Genomic DNA, 18,252 nt, shown 5'->3' with positions numbered 1-18,252 from the left:
TTTGTGTTCTAAGATCCTGCATTCTTGGGAGAGATTATTGTCCCTATTTTGATTATTTTCCCTATTTTTAAGAAAAAAGATTGCAAGTTGCCTAAATCTTATTGCCCAATCTCTTTAATCAATAGCACTGTCAAATTCTTTGGAAGGGTGAATTTACCTGTCTAAGACAGTGGTTCCCAAACTTTTGACTTCTGTGGACCCCCGCTTTATCAATACTGCAACCAGGAGACCCACACTGAATCATTATTGGAATGCGGGGACCACCCACTGAGGCATTTCTCAAAGCTGGGGGCCTAATCTGTTAAAATGATTACATTTTCTAAGCGGTTGCGGTCCCCGTGAGGAGGCTTCGCAAACCCCCAGGGCTCCCTGGACCACAGGTTGGGAACGACTGGTCTAAGATCTTGGGCTAACCAGAAAAACATCTTGAGCCCCCCACCAATTTGGTTTCTTCATGCGGTTGGGAACTGTGGAACAATGCCTGAACTTGTACCTGTAGGTTGGCAAGTATATCATTGCTAGGCACTGTCCAGTGTACTTGGATTTTCTGGACCTATCTACATCATTTGACTGCGGAAATAGGAACACGTTATGGTTGATATTGTCGGATCTGAGGGTTGAACCGGCATGTATGAATTTCTTGTACACTCTGCATGAGAATTTATCTGGTTAAGTCCGATATAGCCCAGTGATAAAAAGGCCGATAATTTTCCCTTAGCAAGAGGTTGTGCCAAGGATCATCTGGCTCCTTTACTGTACATCATTCCTATTTGTAATTTGAGTTTTTATTTGACCAATGTTACTAGCGAAATCCCGAAAATAGTTGACATTTGTTCCTGCATTATTATACAGTAATGACGCTGTTCTCATGACATGGACCCTGCGAGCACTCCATATATTGCTAGAGGGGTTTGTGACTTTTATGGGCATCCTTGATTTGATTGCTAACTTAGAAAAATCCCACATCATGGCATATGGCCCTGGAAGGAAAAAGGTTTCCACAATGTCAAGTAGTAACCATTCCTTGAGCAATGTGCGCACTTTTTATTACCTTCGAGTTGTTTTTGATTCAGCAGGTTCTTGACAGCCGCAAGTGGACAATTCACACCTGAAGTTAAGCAGGTCAGCTGATGCAATATTCATTCTTCCCAAGCCCATAGGTAGGGGGACCATTTCCCCCTTTATGAAAATAAATAACTTTCAATGTGTCCCTGCAATTTTATATGTTGCTGGGGTTACTTCAATGTCTCTTTTTTACATACAGAGGAAAACCGCATATGCAAGTGACTTCTTTCCTTTCCTCCTCCTATCTCATTTTATTATTCACTTGGAGCTAAATTTGCCATATATTTCTGAAATAGCAAAGCTGGCCCCAAGTTTGCTCTGGGTTAGTGTTTGGGCCTGTCCAGAGGCGTGTTTAACCAGGGACATCATTTTAGATAGAAAAACCTCTGTCTAGCTTAAGACTATCATGTGGTTGGGGTATGTTTCGAAGTGTTTTAACAATTTAAACCTGCCCGATATGTTTTCTGCACCTGTTGCATTGCTCAAGATGGACAAGCTGTTGGTGATAACTCATTATCAAGAATACAGTTACTCCCAAAGATTGGGTTCTGAAGTTAGGAAAAGCTCCATCCTCCTAGGAGCCTGCCAGTCATTTATCTCTCGAGCTCTCACACTGGGAGAGATCCCTCCTTTTGCATTCTCTGTTGTGGTTTCTCTTCAGTACCTGGGTTGGAAACCCTTATTTTAGCATTAGGCACGTAGCCTCTGTCATTTACACATAGACATGGTTTTATTCATATTTTGTTTTAGGACAATCAGCTTTCAGCTACATTTTTTAATATTTCAATCAGCTGCTTCTTTTCCGAGAATACACAATTGATCATGCCACACATTTTATGAGCTCTTTCACGCATTTCACTTTGTGCCATGCTCAAGGCTGTCATGTTCGGTACATGATGTTCTAACTTGTATTGCTGCTCCCAGAGTTAAAAAGCCGTCCCTAATTATCACGTCAGGCCTGTTCATAGAACATTGCAAGATTTGTTATACAAACACTACATAAGCCTAATGAGAGCAGAGGGTTTTCCAGTCATAGCTGTCCTGCGACATTATATCATTCCACTGATCCTGGTGCTGACTCTTCATCCAACGAAGAAGACTGCCATTCACATAACAGGCAGGCCCTTGCTAGCCTTTTAGGGTTGGGGCCGGGGTCCGTCTCTTGGACCGGGATAGGCAGAAAGGTTACCATCGCTATGCTTTCAGGCTGTTAGCTGTAGGGTGTAAGTAGGAATCTGTAGGGTTCTTAGGATCATACAAAATAGTGGGATTGTTTATTTTCTTCACCCTGATTGTAACAATGATTACTGTCTTATGTTTCATTCGCCTAATTATTGCAGCTCATGCTTCTTACCACAGGATGCAATTTCTTCAATAAATGCATAGCAATCTACTCTACATCTTTGTTCTGCCGTGGCATGTGTGAGTCTTTAGAGTAACTGAGCGAAAGGGGAATGATCTGTTCACCACAACTTCCCTGAGGAGCTAGAGTGTCAGGTTTTAGGTTGCCACAAATCACCTTCTCCTTTCAAAGATCGGGTAAGGAGCTGCGAGTTGGTCCGGTGTTACGCCAAAAGTTTCTAGATGGTGTGGGACTGCCTCAGTCACCTACACGCGGTGGTGCTGTAACCCTAAAAAACATGAAATCTTATTATTATTATATGATCTGCACAACAGGGCCGGCATGGTGTGGCAAATTTTGTATTTGTTGGAGACACAAAATTAGGTGCTTCCGTATTAGCCTGCTCATGTGACGTGTTGTCCAATCAAGTTCTCATGCACTATGTTTTTTTGGTAGATTTTATAGACCTTTTTATCTTATCCTAAGCCAAATGTAAAGGATTCAATCTTCTGGAGGAGTAAAGCTGCGTTACTTCAGCTTCAGCTTTTAGGCAGTCCCGAGTCTGTAGTAGAAGTTGTTCTTTTCTCAAAGTGGCAGTAAGATACAGAACATTGATGGAGGGTGAGCTATTGGTTTCATTGTAGCTTTTATGCAAGCATTAAGTGCAATTTTATTTATATTGTAAATTCAGTTTAGTGCACTTATTTACATACATGTTTATGTGTATTCCGGGTCCTTCCTTCTTATTTGTTGCACCCTTACCTGCCTGATTACAAGCACTTTAACCTATCTCCCCAGTACTGTTTGTAGATGTATTTTCCGGCATTTGTAAGAATTTCTAGGTTCACAATTTTTGTATTTTGGATGCCAATTTCCAGGCATTTGGTGTGGGGTTTTTATGTATGTTTTATATACCCACAATGTTATGGTGTCTGTTTTTATGCTGTTGTTGATGATTGTGTACACTGTACTTTTTATGTTTTTTCCTTTAAAACGGAATAAAGTTGGAATGATGATGAATTCATTCATTCTGGTCATGCCCGAGATGCTGGGAGGGAGACCACAGACCATTATTAGTGTTTATGTTCCCTGTCCGGCACTTTAGTCTAAGCTAGACGCTTGGGGGACCTATGTTTGTGGGGTACCTTTTGGGGTCAAGATAACAGGAGGTGATCTCAATCCAGTGATGAATTAGGCTCTGGATGTTGCCAAGGTCAGACAACACAACCCAGTAGGATACATTTCTTCCATAAGTGGCTGGTATCGGTGGGGCTCTCTGACGTTTGGTGGTGCTTCAACCTCAGGGATCAGGAGTACACTGATTTCTCACCTCCACGCCACTTTTTTGCTGCATGATTTATGGTCCTCTCCCGAAACACACAATATGATCACAAGTGCTATGATCCTGCCCAGGTGACTGTCTGACCGTGCCCCAATTGAGCTCTGTATTCTGTACTGAAAACCGCAGGAAGATACTGAAAAAAAACTGGCATCTGAATGTGTGGTGGTTGATGGATGGTATCTTTTCCATATAAGTTAGAAAACAGCTCTATATCCAGTTCAATGATAGTACTGTCTCTTCCTCTGACATACTCAGATAAATTTGTTATCTGAGGCAGGAATTTGGCATACCCACCTAACCGGGGAAACTAAAGAAGGGACCACTGTGTATTTGGAATCTAAACTTCTCAAGCTAGTATAGGTGTAGGTCTCCACCAGTGTTGAACTGAGTGTATGAATTTAGGGACAAATCAGCCAACATGTTTTACTGGTTAGCATCCTACATAGACGGAATACATTTTGTCCCCAATATACAAGATTCAGGAACACATTGCCAATGCTTTTTCAACCTACTAGTGAAACCTATAAGCCACCAATAGATGCAGGGGCCGTGGCTAAATTCATAGATGAGCTCCTTGTGAAGTGTCTAGGGGTGACAGAAAGCACTGACCCACACTGTTGGTGGCAGAGAAATTGGGGAGGCTCTCACACCCATGCAATTCAACCCGCTCCCTAGTATTTGCCTCTCACATGAACTGTACAGGAATACGGCCTTGCTGTCCCTACCACATATGCTTACAATGTGTAGAGAGGCTTTGTGGGTGGAAAATCTCCTACAAGATCTCACAATAGCAGCAATTGCAATAATCCCCACATCAGAGAGAGGCAAGTCATTCCATATGATTTAGCTCATAATTGCTCAAGGGAAGTTCCATGCCCAAGTACTGGTGAACAACCTAGTTAAGGTGGTGTCCATACTAATCCATTTTGATCCACATGGCTGTATGCCACCATGAATGAGACACACCTGTGCAAACTCAATTCTGCGATGGCTGAAGCGCAGGAGTGGCTAGCCCTTCAGCCATCATACTGATCAATCAGGTTGAATATCTAGGTTTTAATGATCTATTCCAGCTCCTTAAAAATATTGACTTTGGGCCTTGATGTATTATCTGTTGGGTTCCTTTATATGAGTCGAGTTGCGAGGGTGTGTGTAAATGTTGCTCCGTCTGACTCCCTGTACATAGAACAGGGTACCAGGCACGGGTGCCCCATTCATATTCCTCATTGTCCTGGACATGACACTTCTAGTGACATGGATTAGAAATGATGGAATGACCCTTTGGCTGGAGTGGGGGAGGTGTTGTTGAGGACCATGTCTCACGCTAAGTGGATGGTACGCTGCTGTGTCAGACATCTCAAATCATCCGATGGATCATATGGAAATAATAAACAAAGCAACAGGCAAATTTATCATTTTTAACTGTGAAAAATCTGTAATATATCCCAAAACAGGGAGGATAAGGTGCCGTCAAACTGCAATCATGCATTAGAAGCCTCTGACAGTATTAAATACTTGGGGCTTCACACTGCAAAAGACCCCCAGAGTTGCTGGGAGAACAACCTAATGCCCTTGTTTGATAGATTGCAAAGAGACCTGATCAGCTGGAACTGTATTCCACTCAATCTAGGGGGAACAGTGTACCTTTATCATCTGCTGTCATTATGCTGTCAGTTATATATTTTTCAAATTGACCCCTTTGGCTTCCATGTGCAATTTATTGTGAATGTCCAGGAATGCATATGTTCATTCCTATGGGCAAAGATGGTACCAAGATTTTCCTCTGAGAAGTGTAGCCCTGCTCTATATGATGGTGGCCTTGCTGTGGCTGACATCGAGCCAGGTTTCTCTGCTCATTGTGATTAATGATTGGATTTTTGGATAGCGGGATAATCACACACCTATATTTGAAACCCACTGCTTCATGAAAGTGGGGCTGTGGACACTGCTATATGGGGACCAACTACCATCTCTTTCAGCTACCATCACTGTAATTGTGTTTAAGTGTTGGAATGTGATGTTGAAATGGATGGGTTAAGATCACAATTTTAACCCAGGTAACTGCTGTAGGAGGGCACATTGCTCAAGCAAATGGTGAACCTAGGAGGCTCAGGTCGATCAAATCGAATAGGCACCTTCAAACTGAGGGATATTTGGTCCCATGACCGAATTAAGGGCCGGATGTACCAAAGGATTTTACCCAATCTGTGTCTATGGGAAAAAGCTTTCGTACATATGGCCCTAAATCCTTTAATGCACTTAGGGAAGAATTTCAGCTGTACATAATGCAATTTCATTAATATATCCAGGTGCGATAATCATCATAGGTCCACAAATTGGAGGGGATGTCTGTTCCTGAATTACTCTCTTTGAAACTGAGCTGGTAATTGACCTGCTTGGGGATAAAGGAAACTCCCAGGTTTGCCCTAAGCCAGTCATAATTGGCTCGGACAGAAGGCCCCTGGAACGGACTATATCTGGCAGATTATGTTTGATTTAATGAATACACCCACTGCACCTTTGAAGGATGGGCAGGTTCTTGTTTGCACAATATCTCAGGTGCTTGAACCAAAACGGGCAACGTTTCAATATGCTGTTGGGCAGCCCGTATGTACAGAGGTACTGGTGGGAGGTAGCCTGTAAATGGTCAGCAGTATTGGGATGGGAGGTGGCACAGATCTCTACCACAAACTAATTATTTGAGGAATATGGAAGAGGAAAGCTCTGTGTACAGGGTATGCTCTGAGGTGGTGTTCAGATTCCTTCTAGCTTAGCATGTCATTGCTAAATGGTGGTGCTCCTCCATACCAATTTGAGTGGGTTAGAGGAAACAGGGCACTGGTTCAAGGCTTGGAGCAAATGGGGGCCCAGAGGAGACATACGACCTCATAGTGCAATAATGCACTTGGGATTCCAAGACCAGAGGGTGAGACAAAGCATGACCAACACCGCAATGGTATCTCAGAAATATTGGGTGTCGTTCCTAGAGAGCATTAAACTCCTGGGCACAATGGGCCTTTCAACTGCACCTTAACAAATGGTTACAGATGGAAAACTTTGTAACATGTCAGGGTGGAGGAAAATGTCTGACCCGATTCTTTCACCTTCCCAGAGATCATCATCACTTATTGTATATGACTTTTGGGGATTACTGCCACCAAGAAGGCCCAAAGATAAGTTGCCTCAATGAGCCTATGAGAGAAGTGGTGCTCAGTATGACACTATTTCAAACTCTTGCTCATAACTCCTGTTTTCAAAGAAGAAATACAACATTTCCTTGGTGACTAGATCATCGTATGTCTGCATACATGTCAGATGATTTTAAGAGATCTTGCTCACTAGTGGTATAGTGAAAGAACATGCACCAAATGGTCCTTCTTCAGACTGAGCACTGAACAAATATGCAGGACATGTGCTGCAAACTGATTAAGACACTTTGGGGGTCATTACGACCCCGGCAGTCGGTGTAATAGTGGCGGTAGTACCGGCAACAGGCTGACGGTACAAACCGCCACTATTCTGACATTGGAAGTTTGGCCAAAGCCAAACCGCCAAGTTAACACACCGACCGCCATGGCGGTAACGACCGCCAGGCTGGAGACTACAGTCTCCAGCCCGGTGGCTGTCACTAGGCCGCCCATGGAATTTTGACCACGCCCACCCCCATGGTTTCCGTAGTTTCTGTACCACCACGTAAACCATGGCTTTAGGCACTATCAGTGCCAGGGAATTCCTTCCCTGGCACTGATAGGGGTCTCCTACGCCCCCCTCTTCCTCAGCCCCCCACATATACACACATACATACACACCCATCCACACATGCATACACACATTCACCCACACATGCATACATTCATACACAGTCACAGCAACACTCACAAACATTTATCCAGGCACACACACAATCACATGGCACAACATGCACGTACACACACACCCATTCATGCACACATGCATTACACTTGCAAGCACGCATTCAAACACAGCCACACACACCCCCCCACACAAAAGCCCCACCCCCCCTCTCCTGTCAGAGAACCTACCTTTCCTGCTTGCAGGTGGACTTCTGGCTGGAGACGGGACGCGGCGCTGCTGCCAGCAGCAGCATCTGCCAGCAAAACACTCCCAGGCAGTATCATGGGACATGATATGGTTGGCGGCGTTTTGCTGGCGTGGTGCTGCTGCTGGCAGCAGCACCACCTTACCGCCATCCACCACATTATGACCGTAGCCGGAATTCCGCCAGCCTTCTGGCGGAATTGCGGCTACGGTCATAATTTGGTGGATGGTCGGTAGCCACAGCAATGGTATGTTAGCGGCTGTCGCCGTGGCAGTAGGTGCCATTTGCCTCCAATATTATGATGAGGGCCTTTGTGTTTGGCTTAAAACAAGAAGCTTGAGGAGCAAACTGGCTAAAATGAAGACAAGGAGAAGAAGAAACCTGACTAGAAACAAGAAAAATAAGGGATAAAGGGCAACATGCAGTGAAATACCTAAGCCCAGTAGTAGTAGGCTCCAGGCCACACTGAGTGGAAGGTAACTGATAATGGCGTCCACCTACATGGAGTAAGGCAGAGTGCCTGGCATGACACATCAATAGTAGCAGCCGTGCAAAACTCTGATTTAAACAGATTTGCTGAGCAGTTTCAGGATCCCCCACGGGATCACAGAATACCCACAGTCTGGGAATAGGAGAGACCCATGACTTATTGGGCTAGGAAAATCCTCCTTCATAACCCCATCAGAGTTTCATAAAGACCATCAAGAAATGGCAAAAAGCTGAATGGGAAAAAGATAATGTCTTAATCAATCAAATGGGAACGTGATCTGAGAGAAATCCATCTAACAGAAAACCACTCTTAAGAGTACTCCATCAAATGGAAAAGGGTTCCTTAAAACCCTCATTGTCACCAAAAATATCTAGAAACTCCATTACGAGTCCCCATAAATTGCATCAAATGAGACAACATGATGCAAGACGATGGTAAGAGGTATGTTTGTGTAGATGCCCTATAAATAGTCATTCTACAACCTTTAAACAGATTGATTTATGGTCCAACCCTGATGAGTCACCATATTAATGGGTGTGTGTGCTGATGGTCTAATGACTGCAATAAAGTTAGGAAGGGGAATTCTATGATAACCAGGTGGCAATGCCCCATCCTTCCTATCATTTTACCAATACTGCTAGAGAAACAAGTTAAAGAGACATGGCAGGCGTCTCCTGTCTTTATGATGGCTAGAACAAAGAAGCTCCTCTTGTACCTTATGTGGAAGTTCTGCACATTCACATTCCTGTAGGGGGCGGTCTTCCTCTGGCACCACAACAGCAAACCCTCCTTGGCAGATGTTTCTTTGAAAGGATAGGCAAAGAACAGAGTTAATGAAAATAACATGGGAAAAAAAATAAATACTGCCTACAGTTTATGAAAGCAGAAGGTAATCACTTGTTCTTTCCTAGGTCGTCTGGAATCTTCAGCTTCCTAACTTACCTTTAGGACCTCATTTAGAGTGGCTGGTAATGACAAATCTCCTGATTTTTCGAGGCGGTGCTAAATCCAGAGGAGACCCTATGTGAAGGTAAAAATACCCCCCCCCCACTAAGACGATATTACCTATGTGGAAATTATTATAGTTTCACTGGCCCAGCATGCGCCTTCATGCATAACCCTTTGACGGTGTCACATCACACTTCAACATTTTATTGTATGATAGCAGACTTTTTTCTAAAGCTATAAATGAACCCGCTTGTGATTATCCGATGACAGCACTGTATTCATTGTTGCTATTATGAAGGGCGTCTAGGGGTGCTATGACTGTCCTCACTCAACGACACTGCAAACAAACGAAAAACGAAACATCTTTAATTGTTTCAACAGCTTCAAACTAGGGTGCCCCAAGCATATCATTTGTAATAAATTGTGTGGGCTTTTAGCCCTGTTCAGTGGGACATTTACGTCGAAATGCCAGGGTGCCCCAATATTTTACAATGAGACATTTTAAAGACCTCATCCAATCGACACAGCACAGAGCAATGATGCCTTCTTGACACCCAAGGCTTGCCCCTGACACCCACTCACCTTCCACGGAGATGTCCTGGATGGCAAAACGCAGGATGATGGTCCAAATCATACCCAAGGTCATCTTCAGGTTGCCATCAACGATCTCTGTGAAGGAAATGGTGGAACACAGAAGACTGCATGAAATCAAAATATACCATGCTCAGCAGAAAGCCAAGAATGTCCCCTGTCTTAATATAATCTTATCTCATTGTTAAAATAGGAATCTAATGGTGGTTGACAAAGTCCTCTTTCCATCCACACACCCAGCACTGCTTGAACTGCCCTAGGACCCATGCACTTGTATGTCAACCATGTTCCAGAAATGAATGCTTTTAAAGGGGAGTACAGGGTGAAGTCTAAACCAGTCTCACCCAGTCAGTCCTGGTACTCTCTTGCCCATCCTACTCAGTGGTGTGTTTGGGTCCCACTTCTGTCATATGTCCCACAACGGGACTTTCCTTTGCTCGCTTCATTCCTTCCGTTTTTATAGCAAACCTAAATAGCCCGCAGAGCTGAGAAGCACAACAAAGGCAACCTCTTGTACAAGGCTTATTAAAACTGATCAATATGCTATTGCTGCACCAATGTCGGAACATCAGCCCATTCGCACTTTTTCTGAATCATTTAAGGATTTCCTAGCTGAATTTCCAAGCACTTGATGCATCTGATATGCATTGGGCTGAATGCGCTGCAAAACAGTGACAGTGGTTTAATAAAACAGCATCTACCAGCAAAGAAAGGGATAGGAAGATGAGCCCCACACAGTAGTAAAGACACTACGAACAGCCGCTTGTCTTGTTGTTTCGAGAGACAGTTGTACCTCGAAGGACTAGAGGGGGATTTGTTTCCAGAACATTTGATGGTCTATAATGTGGCATAGGGAGCACGCCTTATCTGACGTGGTTCGGGCGTGGACTCAGTTACACATATGACTTCTCTGTACTTTTAACTTGATAGCTCCCTACAACAGTCGATCGCCCACCAGCAGCGGTACTCGACAGATCGGGAAATAGCTAAATCTCTCCAAGTGGCATTTAGGAGACTGTGGCATCACCTTTGAACTTTAATATTTAAGTGTGCGGGTGCTTTTCAAAGATTTCAAAATTACTAAAATGACTCAAAATGGTTGCATAAATCATTGTAAAAACATAGTTGCGTTAAGTTACAGAGGTATAACCACAACCGAAAGGATCAGACCTGAAACGCCATAAAAATGCAACCCTTTCCTGTTTTATTGAGCAATGTAACTCACCCTCAGCACCAATGGACACCAACTTGACTCCCTTGCTGGCGATGTAGTCCAAAGCTTTGTTTACGTTGGCAATCTTATGGAAACGCATCTTGCCTTTGTCTGGCTTTGGCAATCTTTCACCTGCGAGGGAAAAGAGAGACCATAAGTTCAAGATACAATCTGAAGCTTAGAACTGGGTGTAGAGCAATCAGAGCGTGTGACTGGTTGCAAGCCTGGCTTGCTGGGTATGAGCCTTCCAAGTCATTGGCATTTGTGACCTTACATGGAAAAGCGTCACTTCAAATAAAACAGTTCTCAATTAAGAGATGTATGTTTGGACAGGGCTCATCATTATCACTCTAGTGATTACTGCTGACAATCGGGATAGTGTGGTCACAACTATATCAGTAAGATTAGTCGCTCACGATGATTTTCATTGAACATAATTAGCTCTTGTTACAGAAAAGGTTGGAGACTCCTGCACTAGAATGTTGTATTTTTTAAAACATCAAAGACAAAACTTTCATTGCATAGCTTTTAAAATCTCTGTGTAATTAATAGATTGTTGACAATGCCTGAATAACCAGCATCTAGAAGAGCTCATATTCATGCTGGTCTTAGTTAACACTCTGAAGGATAAACTGCTTATATAAAATAGTCTCCTTTACTTGTGCCATCATACTTTTTAGCCTGAATTTAAAAATCATCATGTATTTGAAGAACAGGTTACTCACCTTCGCTAACAGTCTTTCTAGTTGACACTCTAGCAGCCTGCAGTTTCCTCACCCCTAAAATCTAATCTATAGGGCAGACTGGATCTCAAAATTGAAAAAGCTCTCTTGCACAATAGGTGGAGCCTCAGCTCTCACTTAGCTCATGGAACGATCCTGGACATTACATACAGAGCAGTATAATGTACCTCCCTGGCATACTTACAGGGACATGTCAACAAGATCAGAGTACAAAACCTTTGCAGTCAGTCTACAGCAATTGAGATCATCTGTGTACATCCTGATGTGGCTATCTGAGAATCTGAGGAATAAAAGGGGTGGGAGGAAATTCACCAGGGAGATGAGAGTCCAACCTCAGAGATGCAGAACTATGAAGATAGTTTGCATTTGTGAGTAGCAAAAAGATCTACCAATGGATTGCCTCAAAGGTTGATGATTGATTAAACCACCCCTGGGTGAAAACACCACTCCTGATTGGTAGGATAGTGCTGACTGAGAATGTTGTGCCACGCGTTCAAGGAGCTCACACAATGGTTTTACAACCAGACAAATATTGTGTCCATTAGCTCAAGACCATAGCGCCAGTGGTTTAAATCATAAGGAACAGCAGCCCAAGACCCCCATCTGTCGGTGTATCACAGAACTGTTGTGTTGACTGTAAGGACATGAAGTCTCTGACCACAGAATCACTTTGAGGGCAGGCGGATTAGGGCAGACTGATGTGTGATTTCTGTTCCATGAAAGACTATGGCCCTCATTACAACATTGGCGGTATTGACCACCTACCGCCACGGCGACGGCCGCCAACATACTGCCACCGTGGCTACCAGCTGTCAACGCGTATCATGACCGCTGACAGTATTCCGCCAGAATTCTGGTGAAACACCGCTAGCGGTCATGGCGGCGGATGGCGGTAAGGCGACATTGCTGACAGCAGCACCACCACTCCAGAAAAACACCTCCGCACGTATCATTAGCAATGATACGGCCTGGTGATGTTTTGCTGGCAGACGCTGCTGCTGACAGCAGTGCGCGGACCGTCTCCAGCCAGAGGACCCCCTGCAAGCAGGTAAGTCGGGTGCTCTGACCAGAGAGGGTGGGGGGTGTTGTGTGTATGTGGGGGGGGTGTGTGTATGCTTTGGGATGCGTGCATGCTGGTGTGAGTCGCGTTGGATGCATGCATGAATGAGTGATTGTGAGTGTTGTGGATGCATGTGTGTGACAAGCTATTTCGGTGTGTGTTGTGGTGTGTGGGTATGCATGTGTGCATGCGCGGGTGGTGGTGGGCATGCGTGTGTGCATGTATGTATATGGGTGTGCGTGAGGGTGTGTATATGTGCGGGGGCAGGAGCGGGAGGGTTTGGGGAGGACTCTGCGGAGGGGTAGGGGGTGGAGGAGACCCCTATCAGTGCCTGGGGAGGGATTCCCTGGCACTGATAGTGCCTACCGCCATGGTTTTTGTGGCAGGAAGTTTGGCGTGAAAACCATGGCGGTAGGCAGGGTAGTAATCCAGAGGGTGGGATTGTGACAGCCGCCGGGCTGGAGACTGAAGTCTCCAGCTCAGCAGCCATTACCAGCCTGGCGGTCGGTGTGTTAAAGTGGCGGTGTTGGATTGGCGGCAATCTCCAGGGTCCAAATCCCATTTTTTTTACCGCCGGCCTGTTGGCGGTATTAGTGCCGCTTTAACACCAACCGCCAGGGTTGTAATGAGGACCTATGTGTCTCTGAGCACCAAAACATCAAGATGACCACCTCAGCCATGAGAAATGCATCATTTACCATTGTGGCCCCTACTGGTGGAAGACAGAAGAGCTTTCAGCACCTAAGGTGGTCCATCACTAGCCACCACCTCGGGCTTTGAGCTAGTTCCTTGGTAATTGGAATGTTGCCCATCAGACTCCCCAGAGCTGGGTCCACAGAAAGCAGAGGAAACACACAGAAGTGCCTGCATGTGCTATTGAGCTTGGGAAATGCAACTGAGAAATGCACGTATGGTCGTCTCAGACAAACGAAACAGAGGGATAGGAGGAGGCATGGTCTAGTCTTGGAAGGTATTATTTGGTTCAACATTCTGTAGGACCCAATGGAACGTGGTGATGGGCAGCCAGCATGGTACATGGAAGGACACACTATCTCCCTTCAGGCTCCACATGCTCCCTGATGGCTAGTTAGAGCAGTTTTGTAGAAGACAATGGGAACAAGAAGAATGAAGACTGTTGCTGTTGCCCTATATGGCCTTTGCAGCTGTCATGCCCCCTGTTGCTGCCAATTAACACATTTTGCTGCTCCACTGGGTCTGAAGGCTGATGACACCGAAAAGGCAGGCCACTGAAACATCCCCTGAATTACATGAAGAACTGTTGCTGAAATTGGCAAGCAGGGGAATCCAGCCCAACCAACTACACAAATAGACATCACCCGAAAAAACAGTGGAAAGTGTCCAGGCATGGAGGTGGATGGTTACAGAAAAGCCCTTGTTCTGTGCCATTAAATCCACCATATCTAGGCCTCAGCAGAGGATCTGTTTGGCCCTGTCTTGCCCATCATGCACAAGATAAGCAAATAGGTCATGAAGATGGTCTGTGAGGTTCAAGATGATCATTTGGCCATTTCCCACAAAGCATGGGAGAAACAGACTGGAAGACAAGTCACGTTCGTGGAGAAAATGGCAAGGCTCCCTAAAGAAAACACTTAGGACCTGATTTAGAGTTTTGCAGATTGGTTACTCCCTCATAAACGTGATAGAAATCCCATCCTCCATATTACGATTCCCATAGGATAGAATGGGATTGTAATACAGCAGGGAGGATATCCACAAAATTTGTGATGGTGTAACTCCATCCACCAAACTCTAAATCAGGCCCTTTGTTACCCATTGCACCAACCCTTTTTGTCTTCATAACTGTAGGAGTAGAGAGAAAAAAGTGTTTAGATGAAGAGCAAGCCTAAAAGACAAGACACTGCTGATAGGGGTGAGCTGTTAAAAACTTCAGGTCTTCAGGAGTTGGACAAAGGACACTGACGGTTCAGTGCAGAAGCTGATTTGCTCTGAGCTACCAAAATCAGATCCATCAGTGTTTCATGAAAAGGGAGTTCATAGCTTCACTGCAGAAAATGCAATTTGCAGGATTTGTGAGGTTAGCTTTATTCTCTTTCACTGGAAAAGGAAATATTCTGCCTTGCATAGGGTAAACATGAATTCCTCTTTGGGGGTTATCCCTCAAGCCATTGTCGCCCTGAAGGGATACGTAATTGCCAATAACTCTGTATAAAGGGAGGGAGAAAATCGGCTCCCTTGCTGTTGTCATCATGATCATTACAGATGATGTTAGGCATATGAATGGGATCTAGATCAGCCACATAACTATAAAACCTACCATGGTACTCATCATGACTCAAAGGCATATAAAGGAACACAGGGATTTTCCCCCCAACAGCTACCATTCTCTACATCTGGATCGGACTTTGTCTTTGGCAAATTTGCCACTTTCTGTAACAAATCCACCCTGGCCACATTATACAGTGTTTATTTTAGCTTCAACCAATGCTCTACAGCAGCTGTGCTGCTGTACAACATGGCAAAAGACAGTCACAAAGCCAATAGGTCTTGCATAGGTGAAACCTTCTGGCTTTGCAAATGCTTTGTTTTCCTGACAGGAGGAGATGAGGGAGAACAGCAACCATGTACTATGTACAAAAGCAGGGGGGGGGCACTGCCCACAGCTCTCATGCATATCTCAGAACATTTGGCACTAGGCTCTACATCACAACATTAAACTGCTAGTGGAACACCTTCCGGGAACAAACAATGATTTTGCAGATCTCCTCAGCAGGATGCGACAACAAGTCCACGAATGGGAACTCCATCCCCAAGTCCTCCTCCCTTACTTATAGAAATGGGGATTTCTACAAATAGATCTGTTCGCAACCACAGGCATCGGACACTACCCACACTTTACCTCCAGGTTCCCACACCCACTTTCCAAAGGTACTTGTATATGGATGAATTAGTCATGGATATTTCCCTACACATTTCCACCTCTTTCCCTCCTTCTGTTTCTGGAAACTCAGGCAAACAACACTCACACTAGTAGCTCCCACGTGGACCTGACAGTCCTGGCACATAACGCTACTAGATCTCTCAGTAGTTCCCCCGCCAGAAGCTCTCCATCAAGCTGGGCCTTCTCACTCAGAACCATGGAGAAATCAGGCACCCAGATCCCAATGCACTCAACTTGAAAAATATGGCTCCTGCGGTTACAGAATTCGCTACATCCATCTCCTACTTGAATGTATGACCATTCCCAAAGAAGCACATAGACCTACCACAAGGGCATGCTACGTGGCTAAATGGAAAATATTAATTTGTTACTGTCACATTAAACAAATTAATCCATTTAGTCAATGCCACTATATAAAATATTATTTGTTACTTGATGCATTTACAGCTCTCTGGGCTCGCTTTTACATCTATACGATTACATCTTGCTGCAACAGCTGCCTGTTTGCAAAATAGACAACACCTGTCTTTAGTCAAAGTACCAGTTATTAAAGCCTTCCTTGAAGTGCTTAAAAGAGTGATTCCGCCCAGGGCTCCCCATGCACCTTCCTGAAATGTTAACACTGTTCTCACCAGACTCATCGGTCATCCATTCGAACCCCTACATAACTGCCCCCTCCAATTTCTTTCTTGGAAGATGGCATTTCTAATTGCAATTGCATCACTGCGATGTGTTTGTGAGCTCCAGGCATTAATCCTCGACAATCCCTTTCTCTAATATCACAGACACAGGGAAGTCCTTTGCACTAACACCCAAAGTCGATCCTAAGATCATCTCCCAATTTCATCTCAATCAGTCAACTAAGTTGCCAGTATGCTTTCCACAACCAGACTCAATTGAGAAGTGGGCTCTCCATACATTAGATGTCAGAAGAGCCATCGTACTACATTGACAGAACTAAGACTTTTAGGAAAACAAAATAACTTTGTTGCATTTTCACCTCCACAGAAAGAAAAGTCTATATCCAAATTTGACATCACCAAATGGATTCAAACGTTTTATGTTAAAGCCAAAGGAACTTTACCTACAGCCCCTAGAGCACACTCTACTAACAAAATAAGGGCTTCTATGGCTTCCTTAGCAACATCCCACTAGCTGACATATGCAAAGCAGCTATATGGTCCACTCCACACCCTCACAAAGCATTATTTTGTGGATGTTCAAGCACATCAACAAGCTAATGTAGGCAGTGCTACGCTTACTTTTTTATACAACAGCAGCACCTAGAGGTTACCCACCACTTTGGGGGACACTGTGTTATAGTCTAGGCAAAGCATGTGTAGCTACTCATGCCCCAAACGGATTATGTTACTTACTGCGTAAGCATCTATTCGTGGCATGTAGTGATATAGATTCACATGTGCCCACCCTCCTCCTTCCCGGACACCGGTGGCTGTTGAAGTTTCCTTTACATTTTTGATATGCATGGGCATCTCATTACTACACCTGCTGTACACTCTATTCTTACCCACCTGCGGGAAAACAATATAACAATGGAGTCGATGCCCATGCAGATTTGTTACCAGGAGGATGAGTCGCTAGAACTTGTGACTCGAAAGTCTTCTTCAAAGAAAAACAACTTGCACACATCCGGATCTAACACTAGCTTGCAGGGGTATGCAGAGGATGTAAATCTATAGCACTACATGCCACAAACAGATGCTTACAGGGTAAGTAACAATCCTTCCTGCATAAAGCTACTAGAAAGTGCATGTGATCCTGTACCAATAGGGCTATTGAGCAGTTCCATAGACAGAAGACATTGGGAGGGGCATATTTTTCTATTAGATAACATGCTAACATGTTCTTCCTCAGGTACTATAACCCTGCAATTAGTTCCTTTGAAAAATATTGCCATTCAGGGGCTTTGCTGTTTGCCAGAAAGCAAAACCTAATTCGACAAGAATGCAAACTAGAAAATGAGAATGGAAATAAGGGCAGACCCTTGGGCCTCAGTTCACGAGTTACAGTCTGGGCATCAAAAGGGTCAACAGGGCCGAACCAGAATCATTCATAGTATTTATGCTGCAGCACTCAAGGCGATTTTTTGTGGGTCTCAAATGTCCAAGCAATAAATAAATATGCCTTTAAATTCTGCATTTATCTTTTGCTGCAGTTTGAAAAGAAAGATCAAACATCAGGCTGTGTTCTGACAAGTTTCTGCTTATGTTTTTCAATATATGGACAGGTGTTTACAAACCCCCCTCACTTTGCTGTCAGACAAAGAAACATAATGTCAGTTATGTGACAGTCTTAATGGGGTACACAAGTGTGAAAGAAAAGGCTGTATGGTGTCAATTTTTTGTAACATACAACAAACTGTAAATACCTGTACATGAACTGTACATGACTTTAATAGGATCAGAACAAATCACAACGCTTTACTTGGTGATGCACAAATAATAAATATTCACTGAA

At 44.2% G+C, this 18,252-nt stretch overlaps 1 protein-coding gene across 1 annotated transcript in view; it reads right to left on the bottom strand.

Annotated features, from left to right (window-relative positions):
• The window catches only part of ACTN3 (actinin alpha 3), a 174,800-nt gene that overhangs the window by 82,772 nt on the left and 73,776 nt on the right, over window positions 1–18,252 (bottom strand). Inside the window, exons 3-5 of the mRNA XM_069207832.1 lie at window positions 11,064–11,183; window positions 9,830–9,916; window positions 9,015–9,102 (exon numbers count right to left, since the gene is read on the bottom strand). Of these exons, the coding sequence (XP_069063933.1) occupies window positions 9,015–9,102; window positions 9,830–9,916; window positions 11,064–11,183 (295 nt within the window). The remainder of the gene's footprint in view (window positions 1–9,014; window positions 9,103–9,829; window positions 9,917–11,063; window positions 11,184–18,252) is intronic.

This window comes from Pleurodeles waltl, chromosome 9 (assembly GCF_031143425.1).
Source record: "Pleurodeles waltl isolate 20211129_DDA chromosome 9, aPleWal1.hap1.20221129, whole genome shotgun sequence".
Lineage (NCBI taxonomy): Eukaryota > Metazoa > Chordata > Amphibia > Caudata > Salamandridae > Pleurodeles > Pleurodeles waltl.
Note: the sequence above shows the minus strand (reverse complement) of the source record. Positions and strands in the feature narration are given on the sequence as shown.